General features: G+C 44.1%; 1 protein-coding gene across 1 annotated transcript in view; it reads right to left on the reverse strand.

Annotated features, from left to right (window-relative positions):
• ANKRD44 (ankyrin repeat domain 44) overlaps nucleotides 1-19,821 on the reverse strand; it is a 217,624-nt gene that overhangs the window by 170,113 nt on the left and 27,690 nt on the right. Inside the window, 2 exon segments of the mRNA XM_040357119.1 lie at nucleotides 2,435-2,513; nucleotides 13,854-13,937. Of these exon segments, the coding sequence (XP_040213053.1) occupies nucleotides 2,435-2,513; nucleotides 13,854-13,937 (163 nt within the window).

Genomic DNA, 19,821 nt, shown 5'->3' on the forward strand with positions numbered 1-19,821 from the left:
TTTGATTTGATATATTACTAGAATTAGATACAGTTATATTTTTTCTACCTGATCTGTACTGTTTGAAAATTCTTAATAAAAGGCAGCTTATAAGGTCCTCCTACGCTGGTACTGGGTCCCAGCTCGCATTGCCAAGTCGAACCCTTCGTGTGCTGACGGGTGCTTTCGAGGTTGTGGTCAACGAGGAGATGAACTGCACATATGGTGGTCCTGCCCCCGCTTAGTTAGATTCTGGTCAAGGGTCTTTGGCCTATTATCTTCCCTATTTCATGTCCCCTTCCGTATGGACGCCAGATATGCATTACTCCACTGCCCAATCCCAGGCCTTTTCTCTCACCAGCAGAAATTAGCTACATACCTATTTATCGCTGCCAAGCGGACAATAGCGAGGGCCTGGAAAAAACCTTCTGTTCCATTCCCAGAGGTCAAGAATACCCTGACCACTCTTATGATCCATGAAAAGATGTCTAGCGTCCTCCATGACTCTCATGCTAAATTTCTTAAGGTATGGGCCCCATGGTGGTCCGATACACTCCCTAGTTTGCACCCGTCTAGTCTGGGGCTCTAAATTTAATTTGTCCTTATTTCCAGCCTGAGGCTTCTTTCTTTCTCTCTGTGTTTCTGAGCTTTTGCTCGCTGTTCTGCTCTTATCTTCCCTTCTTTCTTCCTTTGTTGTGCAAGGGTTTTTTTTTGTTTTGTTTTTTTTTTTGTTTCCCCCCCCCCCCCCCCGTTTTGCGGATAACTCCGCCCCCTCCCCCTTTTACCTGCCTTGGCCCCTGGGCCTTTTGGCTCAGGCATATCGCACTGCCCCCCGGCCCCCGGCTGGGGAGACGGTGGTAATTTGTAATTAGTTCCTTTAATAGTATGTTTTCTACTATGTGCTTTATGTATACTTTTGCTTTATGTCCATATCCCCTGCGTGGGAATTTGTCGATTGTTTTTCCTCTTTTTTATGCATTTTAATAAAAATATTGTACCAGAAAATTCTTAATAAAAATAATTCAACATAAAAATTTTTAAAAAATTACCATATTCATAAAGCTTGAAAATGTTACCATACATATGAAAGATTGCAATCAAATACGCCTACATCAATGGTTATCTACATCATATATGTGTTCCATCAATAAAGACGTCTTCCATGTCAACTTGAGAAACTTCAACAAATTTCAGCTCATAAAGAGTCTTCATCGGGAGGTAAACGGTGTGTTACAGAATCCAATGATGCATTGGTACAAAGGAAGAGAGGATGCAAGTCCAAACAAGAGGCTCTGAAGACGGGATTGGATAAGATGCAAGGGAGATTGATGTTTATAAAGTAACCTCTCCTCTTGTTGAGGAGGTGGTTGGGCCAATCTCCCTTGAATCTCATCCTATCCCGTCTCCAGGGCCTCTTTTTTGGACTTGCATCCTCTTTTCTTTTTGTACCAATGGATCATTGGGTTCTGAAACACACTGTTTATTTTGAGGGGCCAGCAAATTTACACTGTTATACAAGCTGTACACTCACTACTTTACAATGTAGCAAACTGTAATTTCTTCAGTGTTGTCACATGAAAAGATAATAAAATATTTACAAAAATGTGAGGGGTGTACTCACTTTTGTGAGATACTGTATGTGATGCAGATAACAATTGATGTGTTTTATTGCAATCTCTTATTTGTTTGCTAAAATTTTTAAGATTTGTGAATAAAGTAATTTTTTAGATTTTATTTTTATTGTTATTTGACACCCAAAAAGTCCCATTCCACAGTGCACACTGCAGACACGCTTAGGCTTATTGACACTTGCTGGACAATGTAATAGGAGCTTTTAATGCATAGCTAAATCAAATGCAAAGATGGGTGCTTCATTGATAGCCAATCAGCTTCTAACTTCAGCGTGTTCAATTAAGCTTTGACAAAAGTAGCTGCACCAGAGTTAGCATTCTCTGGTTTTAGTAAAATCAAAGCTTAAATGTTTTACTGGCTGGATCACCAGGTAAAAATAAGGTAAAAAAGTTGGTAAGCAGCAATAAAAGAAATGTAAATATTTTAATTTTGTGGTAACAGTGTAAGAAATTTACTAGGCCTGAAGCAGCCATAATCTGGAACGGCTAAGCCTGGCAACCAATCAGCTTCTATCTTTCATTTGCAAAGCTGAACTGAACAAGCTGAAGTTAGAAGCTGATTGGTTTCTAGGTGTAACTGCTCTGGATTCTGTCTGCTCCAGTTTTAGTAATTTTGCCTCCATTATGTGCTTTGGACAGACTTGTATACATGAATCATGTAAAATTAGGATTAAGAGAATGTACTGTACATGTATAGACATAGAGGTTCTTTTTCAGTTTAGTTAATAGTCATACAGCATCTTATTAGTTTGTTTTATATACACCTATTAAACTGCAAAAATATATATTTCAGGGGCCAATTCCAAAAAACAAAGCATATTTACCAGATAATATAAGACGTTCTATAATCTCTGCATCACCCAAAAATGCTGCTGCATGGAGAGGCGTTCGCTTATCATTATCCTGCAAAACATGATCCTACATTAGTGTGTTTAATATACAACGTAAATAAGGATCTTTCTCACACAGGTTACTTAAATTCTTATTTTTTGATCCATACTAAAGAAAAACAGTAATGCCGCATACACACAATCGGATTTCCGATGAAGCTGACTTTCATCAGTCTTGCCTACATACTATCAGACTAAATTCCGACCGTCCAAAACGCGGTGACGTAAAACACTACTACGAGCCGAGATAAATGAAGTTCAATGCTTCCGAGTGTCGACTTGATTCTGAGCATGCATGGATTTTTCTCCAATGGAGTTCCACACAGACGATCGGAATTTCTTATTGTTTTTTTTTTTTCATCGGAAAAATGTAAAACATGTTCTATTTTTTACACCGATGGAAAAAAGTCTGATTGGGCCAAAAACACGATCGTGTGTACACGGCATTACAGGTGTAAATGTAAGACACTAGCATGGGAGGAAATGGAAGAATTGTATGTATACAGTATATGGCTTCTCGGCAGAGAAATTGGCATATCTTTTCTGTTAATGATCTTGCGGCAATTCTGATGAACTAAAAGGCTTGATGTCAGTTTACCGTTCTTCATACCCTCCTAGCTTGCATGATGGGTCTTAGGTCTGCCATCACAAAACATTGCCGATACCCTGTGATGACATTACCTCTACCTACTACAATATTATCTTCTCCAGTGGCATACAGAGTTACACAGATATGCGTCTTGGTCCTCTCCAGTAACTGCAGAGACACAATACTTCATGTTCTTTGTAGCCTGGTCGCGTTACCTGTATTGTCTCTGCATCAGTATGTCACAGTACATGTTGGCATTCATGGTTACCTCAATGAACTGTAGCTCCCCAGTGCCGATGTTTTAAAAAAAAATCAGACCTATGCAGAAACCGGACCCACGTCACTTCCGGTGCTGCTCCGTCATGACTACAGCTGATCGCAGGTCCACTGCGCATGCGCCGCTTCACTGCGAAGCGGTTGCTGTTTTAGTCCGGGAAAATCTTAGACTCGGGCAGGCGGAGGCGGAGCAAGATTCTTAATGATATCATCGGCAGCACCGCCTCCAGCCCCATCCCCAACACACACTAAAGAGAAGAAAGGATGCGCCAATCTAAGTGCAGTAGAATAAGAACTTTTAATAAAACTGTGTAAACAAACAGCCAAATGGCTACTCACAACTTGTAGAAAATATCAGGCATATATATAATTATGGTCCGTTGTCACTAAGGTGTCAGGCAGATCCTGGTCCCCAGCAAAAGTCTTTAGCGAACGGAGGAGCTGATGGTAAAGTGTTTCAATAAGCTGAACAACCATAGGGGATGTGCATGAGGGTACAGAGGAGCATGGGGGGGATAGAGAAGCATGTGGGGGAACAGAGAAGCAGGGGGAGGACCAGAGGAGCAGGGAGGGGGATAGAGGAGCATGGGGGAGACCTAGAAGACGCACGGGGGAGGGGAGAGCCAGCTGACTCAACAGCTATGGCCTGGGAGTTTTCACTTCTGCCTAATCTTTTCCCATTAGGGGGGGGCAACAAACTGATTATTTGCCCCGGGTGAAATAATGTCTAGCTTCCCACTGGTACTGCCTATAAAAGTACCAGTACCAGCCGTTCTACTCTAATAAAGTAGAACGGCTAATGGCTAGTGAAGGGGGAGGGGGGGCTTGGGTGGCCATCGGTGTTGGTTGGCCAGGGGGGGGGGCAGGGTTTGTCTGGCCGCCATGGGAGAGACCTGTCAAAGTGGATGAAGTCCAGGTCCCCGGGGAGAGAAGGGTGTCCCCCTCCTCCGGGGGAGAGAAGGGTGTCCCCCTCCTCCGGGGGGAGAGAATGGTGTCCCCGTCCTCCGGGGGGAGAGGAGGGTGTCCCCTACCTCTGGGGAGAGAAGGGTGTCCCCGTCCTCAGGGAAGAAGGGTGGCACCCTCTCCTCCTCCAACCACCCAAGGATCAGCTCTTCCAATTTTGGTCAACACTGGGGCCATCTCCTTCAAACTGGGGCCCACTACTTCTCTACCAACCACCCAGGTTCTCTCTCCTTCTCCCCTGGCCACCCAGGGGCCCTCTTCTTTACTAAATGGCCACCCAGGGACCATCTCCTCCTCCAAACACCCATGGCCACCCAGAGGTCCTCTACTCCTCCAAACACCCAGGTGCCATCTCCTTCTCCCACGGCCACCCAGGGGCCCTCTTGTTGACTAAATGGCCACCCAGAGGCCCTCGCCTCCTCCAAATACCCAGGGGCTCTCTCCTTCTCCACCGGCCACCCAGGGGCTCTCTCCTTCTCCAAAGGTGACTCAGGAGCTCTCTCCTTCTCCCCTGGCCACCCAGGAGCCCTCTCCTTCTCCCACATCCACACAGGAGCCCTCTCCTTCTCCCACGTCCACCCTGGAATTATCTCCTTCGCCCACATCCACCCACGAGCAATCTCCTTCTCCCACGTCCACCCTGGAGCCCTCTCCTTCGCCCACATTCACCCACGAGCAATCTCCTTCTCCCACGTCCACCCAGAGGCCCTCTCCTTCTCCCTAAGCCACATGCGCTTTTCCCTCCCGTGACCTGGTACCCACCGCCCTAAGATGCCATGATGATGGTGTACAAGTCTCCAGTGTGAGGGCTATAGGTAAACTCGCACTCCGCTTCTTTGGCTCGATTGGAGGAAAACCAGCGGAGGCGATCCAGACCCCAGCACTTGACAGAGATTAAAGACCAGTGGTGGCCCCTGCATGGTGGGCCCACAATGTCTGGGCACCGCCCCCCGTCACCTCTGCCGCCCTCCCTATTCAGGTGCCCGGCCCCTTTCAGGACTCCAGACACATGAAATACTATGGCGGGGATAGGCAGGGGTGCACCGCCCCCCGTCACCTCTGCCGCCCTCCCTATTCATGTGCCCGGCCCCTTTCAGAAAGCCAGACACATGAAATACTATGGGATAGGCGGTGGTGTGTATTTTGAAGCACGTGATTAGAGCCAGAGGCTATTTTCATACTAACGTTCCTCCTTGCCAATCAGCAGGCAGGTCAGTAAAACCTGATTGGCCAAAGTTTTAAGCGATCCTATTGGATGCCTAACGCTTTGGCGGAAAAGGAGACATGGCGGAGGAAGCCTGAGGAGCCGAGCGGACACAGGAGCCACAGCCGCCACTACAGAAGAGAAGGAGGAAGTCCCGTCATTTGGTAAGTGTCGCCAGACCGGCTGCACACACAGGCGGTAGGGTGGGATTAGTGAAGTGACAGCCGGGGGATGCGCCTGGCTGCATATGATGGGCACAAGTGGCTCCATTTGATTGGCACAAGTGGCTGCATATGACAGGCACAAGTGGCTGCGAATAGTGGGCACAATGGCTGCGTACGATGGGCACAGGTGACTGCATATGGTGGGCACAATGACTGCGTAAGACGGGCACAAGTGGTTGCAAATAGTGGGCACAATGGCTGCGTACGATGGGCACAAGTGGCTGCATATGGTGGGCACAATGGCTGCGTATGACGGGCACAATGGCTGAGTATGACGGGCACAATGGCTGCGTATGACGGGCACACTGGCTGCAAATGGTGGGCACAATTGCTGCGTATGACGGGCACAAGTGGCTGCATATGGTGGGCACACTGGCTGTGTATGACGGGCACAAGTGGCTGCATATGGTGGGCACACTGGCTGCATATGACAGGCACAAGTGGCTGCATATGGTGGGCACAATGGCTTTGTATGACGGGCACAATGGCTGCGTATGATGGGCACACTGGCTGCGTATGGCGGGCACAAGTGGCTGCATATGGCGGGCACAAGTGGCTGTGTATGACGGGCACAATTGGCTGTGTATGACGGGCACAAGTGGCTGCGTATGATGGGCACAAGTGGCTGCATATGGTGGGCACACTGGCTGTGTATGACGGGCACAAGTGGCTGCATATGGTGGGCACACTAGCTGCATATGACGGGCACAAGTGGCTGCGTATGACGGACACACTGGCTGCGTATGGCGGGCACAAGTGGCTGCGTATGACGGGCACACTTGCTGCATTTGACGGCACAGTGAGGCTGCAATTGCTTCCCCCCCCCAAAATTTTTGAGCACCAGCCGCCACTGTTACAGACACTGCTATAGAATTTTCCTTGACCTCCTGTATATGTATTTTGCAGGGTTCCCACAGGCAAAGCTCTATATTTTTCCTGGACCTGCCATTGATATACACTGGGCCAGCCCCCCTTCAGCAGAGCAGGCTAGGGGCGAGGTTGGAGGCGGTGCAGCTCTATATTTTTTCTCGACCTCGGGTCCATTGATTTACAGTGCTAATTTGCAAGGGGCACGCCCCCCTTCTCCAGAGCAGGCTAGTGTGTGTTAGGGACGGGGCTGGAGGCGGTACTGCTGATGATTTCATTAAGAATCTTGCTCTGCCTCCGCACGCCCGAGTCTAAGATTTTCCTGGACTAAAACAAATTCATGATCTCATCTTACAATGCGATTTAGACTGCCTCTTTATTACTGAAAGCTGGCTCACAGCTGATTGTAACACCATTCTGGGTGAATTGGTGCCAGAGAACTATTGCATAATAACAGAAAACAGAGTGGGGCAAAGAGGAGGAGGCCTGGCAGTGATCTACAAGAGTTCCCTCTTGATCACTAAACCAGTCCGTCAAAACACACTTCCATTCATGGAAACCCTCACTCTACAGCTTCAAACAAATCCCCAGGAGACCGTCCATATACTACTCTGCTATAGACCACCGGGTCCAAAATCGCAGCTTCTCACATCATTGACAGAGTTCATTTCCACTTATGCACTAAACAGCAAACATCTTTTGCTGCTTGGGGATCTCAATCTTTGGGCCAACTCCTCACTGGATCCTGTCGCCGTTGCCTGCATTGACCACCTGGAAGGACTAGGTCTGCAGCAACTAGTATGTGGGCCCACACATACTTCTGGCCACACGCTCGATCTTATTTTCAGACAAGATCTGGAAGTAAAAATTCTGGAAAACGAACCGTTGCCATGGACAGACCACCATGTAATCAAATTTTTGATTACCAAAAATGCCCCGTTCACAAAACCACCAAAACCAGTGACAATGCACTGGACGAGATCTCAGAAGAAGCTCCATTCGGAACTCTTCAAAATAACATTAGGGAATAAAGTAAAAGATATTCATTCACTTCAGTCAGCCACAGAAACCTTGGATGCCATTAACGCAGCTCTACTACAGTCAGCCGACTCAGTAGCGCCCAAACGCAAAACCTGCATCCGGAAACACAACTCACAGATAGTTTAATGACCAGCTGGCGTTGTTTAAGCAAAAATGCAGAAGAGCGGAAGCAGCTTGGAAAAAAAGCACTACAGACGAAAACCACGCCATCTACAAGAAAATAACAAAAAAATACCACAAATAAATTTTCGAGGCCAAAAAAAAAACATTTTTCCAAGATCATCACCAACGCCTTAAACCGTCCCCGCGAACTCTTCAAGCTGGTCAGCCAGACCATGAATCCAGTCTGTCTTGAAGCCCCCAATTCTGATACCCAAGAATTTTGCAATGAATTATCGGATCACTTCATTAACAAAATTGAAAGGATCCGTGAAAGCATACAGCAAAACAGTAACCCCCTCAATCCCCCCTTGGTCAATCGCCCAACTCCCATAGAAATCAGCCCCAATCAACTAGGTTCACTTTAAAACCCATCTCCATTGAGGCCAAAAAAAATATCATCAGCGCCCTGCGTAACAGCACAGTGCCAAATGACATTATCCCCACCAAACTGCTAAAGGAATGTGCCGACATTCTGGCACCACCTATCAAGCAGCTGATTAACCAGTCATTCAGGGAAGGCACAGTGCCCACCCTGTTGAAACAAGGTATAATCAAACCCATTTTAAAGAAACCCACCCTTGACCACAAAGACCCGGAACACCGTCGTCCCATAACAGGCCTGAACGTCTTCTCCAAGGTAATGGAGAAAGTGGTGGTACAACAGCTGCAACAGCATTTAGACACCAATAATTTGCTCGATCCTTTTCAATCGGGTTTCGGAAACAGCATTGCTCAAAATATGGGATGATGCGATTGAGGCTGCAGACGAAGGAGAATCTTGTCTTCTAGTACTCTTGGACCTCAGCGCAGCTTTTGAAACGGTAGACCACAAACTTTTGCTGACTCGGCTATCGGAAGTAGCCAGAGTCGCAAAATGTGACTTATCCTGGTTCTCCTCCTTTTTGGAAAACCGATCACAAGTGGTGAGACTGGGACCGTTCACTTCTGAAAAACGCACGGTATCATGCGGTGTCCCCCAAGGATCCCCTTTATCGCCGGTGCTGTTTAATATCCATCTTCGCCCGCTTTTTGAAATCATCAGCAGCCAAAAGCAGCTCTACCACTCGTATGCGGATGACACACAACTGTACTTTCGCATCTGTAACAAAATGGATCATCATCTCGGTCTAGAGAAATGCCTCTCTTTGATAGAGAACTGGATGACATAGAGTTATCTTAAACTCAACGGATCAAAAACAGAACTTCTCCTGTTTCACACCAATCGAAAGAATCAACCGGCAACACACTGGATACCTCCACCCATTCTGGGAAAAAATCATCTTTGAAAAAGAGTCATCTTTGACACCTACATGACAATGGATGCACAAATAGGGTCAGTAGTTAGCGGATCCCATCATCTGCTGCGCCTACTACGCAGACTTATTCCATTTATCCCCAAAGAAGACATAGCAGTCGTGGTGGGAACAATTATCAACTCCAGACTTGACTATGCAAATGCCCTTTACCTCAGACTCCCAAAGTACCAAATCACTCGCCTGCAGGTCATTCAGAATACGGCCGCGCGTTTTGTGACTGGGAAAAAACCTTGGGAATCTATCTCCCCCGCACTGAGAAGGCTCCACTGGCTGCCAGTGAAAGATAGAATCACCTTCAAAGCTCTCTGTCCTACACATAAATGTATCCTGGGAAATGCTCCCAAATATCTATGCGAAAAATTAAAGGCTTATAACCCCAATCGCGCGCTGCAATCCTCCAACCAAAATCTACTACAAATCCCCAAAACCAGATACAAGTCCAAAGGAGAAAGAAGATTTGCTGTCCAAGGCCCTCATCTTTGAAACACTTTACCAACCTCCATTCGGTTGGAGGAGAACCACTTGGCCTTTAGGAGAAAGATCAAAACCCATCTCTTTTGAGGTCAAAGGAGAAATGGTCTACAAGCGCCCAGAGGCGATTCAGTTCGCATGTGTAGCGCTATATACGTTTTTTCACTCACTTTCACACTCACTAAAACAGCGTCTGCGCATGCGCGGTATATCGCAGTGAAGCGGCGCATGCGCAGTGGACCTACGATCAGCTGTAGTCATGACAGAGCAGCACCGGAAGTGACGTGGGTCCGGTTTCTGCATAGGTCCAATCTTTTTTTACAACACTCCTGCAACCCCAAATAGATAATAAAATATTTACAAAAATGTGAGGGGTGTACTCACTTTTGTGAGATACTGTATATCATACCAGACACAGGGACTCAATCCTTGGGCAGAATAGAATGCCCCTACTTGTTGTCACATTTATTTATTTGGGGAGGGGGTAAAAGTAGCTGGTGTTACACAGGGCATAAAATTGTCAATGGCCCTGCACAGGAATGCACTGTGCGATCAACATGCAGTTCTGTGCAGTGCAGTGCAGTATCAGCTCATTCATTTTGAATGGGCTGAAGTTGCACCACGCTGCAACAAAAGTAGCGCATGCATTACTTTTGCAAACTCACTGCAACCGCATTGCATGATACTTTTGTACCATGAGATCCGGTGCGGGCAAACACACTGTGTTTGCAACTTGCATCTGGAATGCCATTAACTCAATATTGACACCTGCTGCAGATCACAACTGCAGTGCTTTTTCCTGCACCACGTTCTGGTGTGAATTGGGCCTTAGTGCCGGTTCACACTGCAGCACTGTCTGAAATCGGATGTGATTCGCACTTCAGTGCAAATCACATGAGATCTCTGTGCAATGTGATTTCAGCCATACAGATACTATGGCTGAATTTGCATCGCACAGGACCCTTTTTTTAGTCCGCAGAAGTTAACACCCATGTGATCTGATTCCTGGCCGAGTTTGCAGATCGCACTGCTTTGGGGGTGTCATTAACTTTTAATTGACACTCCCAGCAGTTTGCATAGGGAAGTGTAAACTGCCTCCGGGAGACATGCGATGCCGGAACCCACAGTGGATTTGCAGGGTTCCCGCATCGCTGCAGTGTGAACCGGCCCTTAGAGATGTGAACTCTCATATTTTTTTATAGTATCTTTTTTATTTTAACTTTAATGCCAGTGAATGAAAACTGCTGCAGCTGACCTGCTCTATTGTGACATATTATTTACTACAATCCTTATTGTTACTTGTATATTATTTGTTGCTACTTTAGACACTCTGAAGTCACTTCTAGTATATTAACAACATCATACCCTAACAAGGAACTTCTCATAACTTCTCATATTACCCCACACTGCCTGGGTGTGAAAGCACTCATTGTATTGAATGGGAGACAGACCAGGTTCTGTATTCCTATCTTGTTTCTGTTGTTCTGATACAGAAGGATGAGTGAGCATTGTTATCCAAGGACTGCAAATATTTTACTAGCAGAATCACAAGGTGAAAATGAAGGAAATAGGCTGAAAAAAGAGAACAAATGTAACCACCACATCTAAGAACTACCATGCTTCCACATATTAAATAAAGCATATCACTCTGCAAAACCTTTATTTTTTAGTTTTGGATGGTATAAGGAATGTTTTATTGCTGTCTGTTTCCCTTTTGGGGAGAATGTGATTATTGTCACCAAGACAGAAAGTGAGGGGTATCCAAAATTTTAGATTTGTCCCAGAATAAGGACCACTTCACACCCCAAAAACAAACTCCAGATCTGCTTCGTATGCATTTCTGCATGTGCATTTTTGATGCGTTCCAATGTGTTTTTGATGCATTTCCAGATGCCTTTTTCCCACTGTACTGGGGTCTGATCTGTTTTCAATGCTTTCTGGTGTGTTTTACCACATTCCAGTACAATCCAGAGCAGGAAAAATGCAGCATGTTTTACTTTTTTTTCTGGAACTGGAATGCCCTGTAACTGACTGTACTGGTGGGAACTATGTCATTGGAAACCATATAACCTACTTTCCATGCGCTTTTGATGCAGAAAAAAAATGCACTGGCCTGCATATGGTGTGACCTGGCCCTAAGACCCCTTTCACACTGAGGAGTTTTTCAGGCGCTACAGCGCTAAAAATAGCGCTGCTATACCGCCTGAAAAACTCCTGCACTGCATACTCAATGTGAAAGCCCGAGGGCATTCACACTGAGGAGATGCGCTGGCGGGAGAGAAAAAAAATCTTCCGCCAGCAGCATCTTTGGAGCGGTGAGAGGAGCGGCGTGTATACCGCTCCTTCCCATTTAAAACAATGGGAAACCGCGGCAATACCGCCCACAATGCGCCTCTGCAGATTCGCATTGCGGGCGGTATTAATGCTTTTTCGGCCGCTGCAAATCCGACGGTATATGGAAGTCTTCCAAACGGGACCCCCCCCCCCCCCCCGCAGCCCCCCTCAGCACCTCAAACCCCCTCCCTGCTGTTTTCCGGTCCAACAGCACTTACCCGTTCGGCTGGTACATTGGGGATCATAGGGCAGGGGGACAGGCTGTGGCAAGCATCTTGCAGCGTCTTCCGTGTCCTATTCCCTTCTGAAATCACGACGGCTTCCACCGTAAGTCTCCTCCCCTCCTCCTAAGCTTCTAATAGAATCGCCTAACCTTTCAGCCAATCGGAAAACAGGTAACAGACCAGTGCTTCTTGATTGGTGAAGAGGCAATTCAGTGTCAGAAAGGCAAATATTAATTTGCTTTCCTAACACATCTGGATGGACTCCGAACACAATGCTCTGCACTCCGAGTCCACCCTATTTTAAAGCCTATTAGATCCTATGGCTCTAATCAGGTGCTTCAAAAATACACCCACGCCGCTGTAATTCAGGTGCCCGGTGTCCGCAAAGGGGCCGGACATCTGAATAAGGGGTGGCAGTGGCAGTCATCGATAGATTTATGCTATGCATGAATCTATCCATTATTCATAGAGGGGGGGGGGGGGGGTTGAGGATAGAGGGGGCGGCGCCCGTGCGCCCTTAATGCCTGGGCCGCCCCTGCTCCAGATGGAGCCACATGGGAGGTGGTGAAACTAGTAGAGGTGGAGCCTGGCGGTGGACTACTACTACTGAGTGAGACTGTCATGTCATTGAGTTCAATGCTAGCTGGGGTGGATTGGTTTCATTTTTAACCCCTTGGATACTGCACTATAGGAGGCACTTTCTCTTATTTTTTCATGTGTTGCTGAACTTACCGGTAGTCATTGTGAATTTAAAGTTTGAAGCAGCATAGTGGAAGGAGTACCTATCTGCTTTTGAATATTTTCATCCTTTGAGCCACCAAGATTCTCAGACGATCCCTGGGAGGGAATGTTTGCACAGGGTGCAAGGCGTGTTTTACCCTTTGCAGGGTCGTTTAAAGGAGGTGAGCGAGCATTGAATGAGGTGGTGGGAGCACTCTGTTCATGGAGGTTGTCTGAAGACATCACACAAGCTTATTTTTGTTTTTGCACAACGTGGATTCATTAATTTTATGTTTTTGGACTTTTTTTCATATTATTGCAATATCAGTGTTTATCACCATAACTGTTTATTTCACTTTTACAGCGCTGTCACACCTATATTGTTTTTTACTGATTTCTGTGGGAGCAGCTTAGTGACAGCTGCCGTAAAAAGTTATCATTATTATGTTTTTATACGTTTCACATTTCATACCATATTAGCGCACAACTACCTACATTTTCAGTGATAGCCTATGACTGGCAAACACTGACAGGCAGAGACTGCGTAAGTAGACAAAAAGTGAAAGTCAGTGATGGACGGGTCTATTTATAAATCATTTGTTGGACGAATGTCACACACAATTCTGCAGGCTGGACAAATTTTCCCTCTATTTTCTGAACTGGTAACATTTCTATAATCATCAGCTCCGTCTAGTGGCCAAAATGTGGTATTGTTTTCTAAATTACCTAAATGAGAAAATATACCTATTTTCTTGCCACCAGATAGAGCCGACAATCATAGAAATTAATCTATTAAAAAATACCGTCCAGCCTACACAATGTGTGTGATGTTCATCCAGTGAATGTTCTATAATACCATAATGTACAAAATAAAAGCAGTGCGGTTAAGTGGTAAAAAAATAGGTGTATTTTATAGACCGGACTGTGTTTTTACAAGCCCATTTCTACAACAAAGTTCTTACCAGTGCATTCACATCCTCGGATTTAAAAATCAGCATACGTATTTCCTCAGGGTCTCCATTAAAGATTGCTTGGATAAGGGGAGGCTAATGCAAGGATAATACAAGAACAATTAATGCAGTGTCCACAAGAACACATTCAAATATATCCAAAACTACATCAGACAACAAAATACATCAATATAGTATGTTAACCTCCCTGGCGGTATGATTATTTCAGATTTTAGGTGCTGAAAGCGGTACTATTATTTTGCAACGAAATTTGGCGTTTTATATTGTAGGCCTGTAATTCTTAGGAATAACTCACTTAAATCTGTCCAAATAAGAGTCTAGTAGACATCCGGGTATGATAAAGTTTTAAAAACAAAATCCAAAATTATAATATAATAAATAACTATAAATAATTATAACAAATAATAATATAATAATAATAAAAATTATTCAACAATGTTTTCAAATCAAAAACACTGAAATTCGCTCAGTTGCAGAATTGTCGCTGTCATTACTTTTATTGTTTGATGACGAATTTTCCCACAAACCATTTTTGACATAAAGGGACACTTTTTGGTTGCTATGGACAATCTCCAGTTTCCAGGCAGAAAGAACAGTTTTTATAATATAAAAGTGCATGTAGGACACTGGGGGTGTGTATTTATTTCATACAGTACTGTCATCTGTAAGATTACAGTATACTGTATATGTATTGTGTATATTTACTTTTTTGAATTTGGTGCTGATCTCCGCTGATCTCGCCCCCGTGCGTCATAACGTCGCAGGGAACGGAGCTCGGCGGCACACGGGCACTGTCAATCGAGCGAGGAGACACAGCTTGATCACACAGCGGGGAGGCATCGCAGGATCCAGGGACAAGGTAAGTAAACTCTGCTTGTTGACACTGTGAGGCGATCCCGAGTCTGGCTCGGGGTTACCGCTTTTGGTTCTGAAATTCCACTTCGAGACAGACTCGGGAATACCGCTGGGGGGGGTTAAAGATTTATTAAACGAAAGTTCAGCTTTAATGCTAAATTCATCTAACTATAACCCTTAAGCCTCGTACACACGATCGGAATATGCCACGGTAATTGTGTGATGACAGGCTGTTGTTGGAAAATCTGACCGTTGTGTGTTTTCGGATTTTACACGAAAAATTGCATCTTAGATCCGAAAAAAACATATGCACAGTGTTTTCCATGTATTGTATTCCAATGGCCCTAGTTCGCACCTTTGCAGTCAACAAAAGTAGAACATGCTGCATTTTTTTCGGTAAGGAACGTAGCAAAAACACCCTGGAATGCATTTAAAAATGTACCACAACACATAAAAAACATGTGTAAACATGCAAGCAAAAATGCCTCTGTAATACAGAATTTGTGGTGTGAACTAGTGCTGAAGGAAAGCATTGTTTGTTTCACAATTATAATTTCTATATCATAAGAAATTGGTCACACCATATGAAAGAGCTATTAGCAGTCATCATAAGGTATAACTAGCAGTAGTTGGCCACATTCAGCTGGATTTTATCCATTACATATTATGGAGCAGATCCACGTACATCGGCGTAATTTTGCGTCGGGCGTAGCGTATCTAAGATACACTACGCCACCGTAACGTACTTTTTGGATTGTACTGGAATGTGGTAAAACACACCAGAAAGCATTGAAAACAGATCAGACCCCAGTACAGTGGGAAAAAGGCATCTGGAAATGCATCAAAAACACACTGGAACACATCAAAAATGCACATGCAGAAATGCATACGAAGCAGATCTGGAGTTTGTTTTTGGGGTGTGAAGTGGTCCTTATTCTGGGACAAATCTAACATTTTGGATACCCCTCACTTTCTGTCTTGGTGACAATAATCACATTCTCCCCAAAAGGGAAACAGACAGCAATAAAACATTCCTTATACCATCCAAAACGAAAAAATAAAGGTTTTGCAGAGTGATATGCTTTATTTAATATGTGGAAGCATGGCAATCCTTAGATGTGGTGGTTACATTTGTTCTCTTTTTTTCAGCCTATTTCCTTCATTTTCACCTTGTGATTCTGCTAGTAAAATATTTGCAGTCCTTGGATAACAATGCTCACTCATCCTTCTGTATCAGAACAGAAACAAGATAGGAATACAGAACCTGGTCTGTCTCCCATTCAATACAATGAGTGCTTTCACACCCAGGCAGTGTGGGGTAGTTTGGGAGCGCTGTATACAGCGCTCCCAAGACAAATATGAGAAGTTCCTTGTTAGGGTATGATGTTGTTAATATACTAGAAGTGACTTCAGAGTGTCTAAAGTAGCAACAAATAATATACAAGTAACAATAAGGATTGTAGTAAATAATATGTCACAATAGAGCAGGTCAGCTGTAGCAGTTTTCATTCACTGGCATAAAAGTTAAAATAAAAAAGATACTATAAAAAAATATGAGAGTTCACATCTCTAAGGGCCGGTTCATTGCCATGAAATGAGATTCGCCATGGAATGAGATGGTCCACCTCCATCTCATCCTATTGGCTCACTCATGTCACGTGACAAAACATCAGTCACAGCTAGGCTATCATAGGGAGAGGATCTCCTCTCCCTGTGATAGCCCGATAGCACTGTCAGCAGCGTGCCTCCCGCCAGCGCTAAGTACATAAAACACGCCCCCATCACAGAGATTTGAATGCCGCGCCATTGCGCCGCCAAAGATACACTACGCCGCCGTAACTTACGGCGCGGATTCTTTGTGGATTTGAAAAAAAAAAAAGTACGTTACGGTGGCGTAGTGTATCTTAGATACGCTACGCCCGACGCAAAATTACGCCGATGTACGTGGATCTGCTCCATAATATGTAATGGATAAAATCCAGCTGAATGTGGCCAACTACTGCTAGTTATACCTTATGATGACTGCTAATAGCTCTTTCATATGGTGTGACCAATTTCTTATGATATAGAAATTATAATTGTGAAACAAACAATGCTTTCCTTCAGCACTAGTTCACACCACAAATTCTGTATTACAGAAGCATTTTTGCTTGCATGTTTACACATGTTTTTTATGTGTTGTGGTACATTTTTAAATGCATTCCAGGGTGTTTTTGCTACGTTCCTTACCGAAAAAAATGCAGCATGATCTACTTTTGTTGACTGCAAAGGTGCGAACTAGGGCCATTGGAATACAATACATGGAAAACACTGTGCATATGTTTTTTTGATGTTTTTTTATATATGCAGAACCAGCCCGCAGTGGTTTTGACTTCCAGGGTTTATTTGATTTCCGATATGCAAAAAAATAAAGTTATTTTATTTATCTAAATTTAAACAGAGATTGTCCAAACATCTGTGTTCTGATTGATCAAAGTTTATTGTACCTGCAGCTGTTTGTTGTGAATGGGTCATTTACTTGGTGGTAATACATATTATTTTCAGTGACATTTTGTTTTCATGTGCATGAGCTAAAAGCCACAAATAGCAAAAAAAAAAAAGCAGTTCTTGCAAAAGTCAAGTGATATTTCCTGTGCTGTAAAACACCACATCCTCCAACCTTGTTCAGTTTTGAATGCATAAGAAACTTTCAGTAATACAGTTATATAATAAATAGACACCAAACAATCCTGACGGCCATGTGAAGGTTTAGAATTTGAATGATTATAGCCTATAATCTGTATAATGTGTTGTGCTATTTAAAAGACAACACAGATGGTTCAAAATCACGTTCACTTTTGTAAATAAGGATCAGATGTCTGGCTGTATAGTATCAGCAGCTGTGATAGAAATTGGAAACGAATTTATCATATGTAAATACAATTTGGACAATTACCAATAAAAACAAAAATGATGATAACGCATTACAAAAACACAGTACGGTTGAGCTACAGAGCATGATAGGGAAATTTAATTTGCAGGTAGTTGAAAGCTGTCTACACTGTTCTGGGTCTGCACACTTCAGATTTTCATTAAAGTGATGTTAAAGGCTAACACCTTTTTAATTAAAGTAAAAAAGAGGTTATACTTACATGCTCTTTGCAACGATCATGCATAGAGTGGTCCCTTACTTCCTCTTCTGGAAGTTCTCCGCCGGCATTGTCCACTCCTTTTTTTTTCCAAGTGGCCCCTTGGCAAGCAGTTTTTCTTTGAGGGCACCCATTCAGATGCACCCCTGAGTCGGGCTGAGTGTGTCCATAGACACACACAGCGCCAGCAAGCCATGCCCCATTTCCCTCACAGAAGTTTGGCTGACAGCAATAGGACTCTATGGCTCCCATTGCCCTTAGTCCCCTTTCACACTTATACGACTTGTCCCATGATTTTGGACTGCAAAATCGCATGACAAGTCATTCTCCATGCTTTTCAACTTCCATTCATATTGGCACAACTTTAAGTCGTGCCGACTTCAAAGTAGTCCCTGCACTGGTCCAACTTCCATGTGAGTTGATGTCCATAGACCTCAATGTTATACCCTCAAGTAGCATGCAAATCGTACCTGAATAATATAGACACGATTTCAGTATGACTTTGTAAGCACAAGCAGCTTTTTGACCCTTGTCCCACCCAATATTTTCAACATAGTAGCCCCTCCCAAAGCACATTTTTCTAGCACACATTCACTTCCTGGTTATTCCCTCAGGAACAATGTGCTCCAAACAGCCCAAAAAAAGAGATGTCCTTGTCCTCCGCTTCTCCTCCTCTTCTTCGTCGTGCACTGTTACTGCTGCAGCAGCAATGACAACTCCTGTAGCAATATATTGATTAGCAAACATATTGTGTTACAACACACCACACGACAACAACCAGGAAGCAAACAGGAACTGGAAACAACTATGGCAGGAAAAGGAATTACCTCACACGATGTATGTTTTCATTGGTTAATGCCAAAGTTGTGGCAAAATAGTACTGATCCTTAAATCGCTGAAAAATCACGCGAAATCGCAGTTAAATCGCGGCAAAGTCACACGACTTTGAAGTCGCACAAGTGTGAAAGGGGCCTTGGTGTCTCATTTAAGACCAGGAAGAGAGAAGAGCGGGGCTGGATCAGTGGCAGGACTCAAGTACCTGTTTTGGGATGGGGCAATAGAACTGCTTACTTCACCCACACTGTAAGGGTTAACTGCTTTAGGACTTTTATCTTTCCCAGAGTTGGGCTTTAAAGTGGAAGCAAACTCTTCTTTTGTACTTGTACCTACAAGTAAGCCTTATTTTGTAGGTAACGTGAATATCTCCTAAACCTGCACTGTTTAGGAGATATTTACACTGCATACAGCTGATGATGTCACCGTCACATGAGGTATGAAGGGACGACATACCCATGACGTCCCTTCAGAGGCCCATGCGTGAGAGTGATGTCGTTGCGGTGCGGCCAATCCGTTGGCTAGAGGGTTTAGTTCTAAACTAAGTATTTCATAATGTAGTAGTATGCGATGCATATACCTTACAGTGTATAAAAAAATAAAAAATTGGTGTGGTTTACTACAGTTTTAACAAAGCGCAGTTCAATTTCATCATGAATAAGTTACCAAGAATCACAATGTTTTACTACTTGCTGATAATTTATAAAAGCATTACCAACTCATCCAGGCATCCAGTCTCAGAAATAGGTTCTCTAACTTCTCACATTTCTTCAATACTCATCTTCAAAATTAACACCCCTTATATCTTAAAGACACTACACATACTGTATCATAAACATCTAATCTTCTGTTACCTGGTCACCACATTTTGTCTTGGATACAATGGATATTACCTCCTTGTACACAATCACATAGATCACAAAGGATGTGAGGCTGAGGAATATTTCTTAAAGTGGATGTAAACCCTCAATTATACCCAGTGAAGTGAACAGCCTCAGATGATACACAGAGATGAAAAGAATCTCCCTACATAAGTTTTACATGTATATCTGGTGTCTTCAGCTTGCTATATTCTTTAGAAAGTGGGCATCGTGTTAGAGATTTTTTCTTCATGTTCAGCAATGGGAGTGAAGTCTTGGCAA

The sequence above is a fragment of the Rana temporaria genome, chromosome 6 (assembly GCF_905171775.1).
Source record: "Rana temporaria chromosome 6, aRanTem1.1, whole genome shotgun sequence".
Classification (NCBI taxonomy): domain Eukaryota; kingdom Metazoa; phylum Chordata; class Amphibia; order Anura; family Ranidae; genus Rana; species Rana temporaria.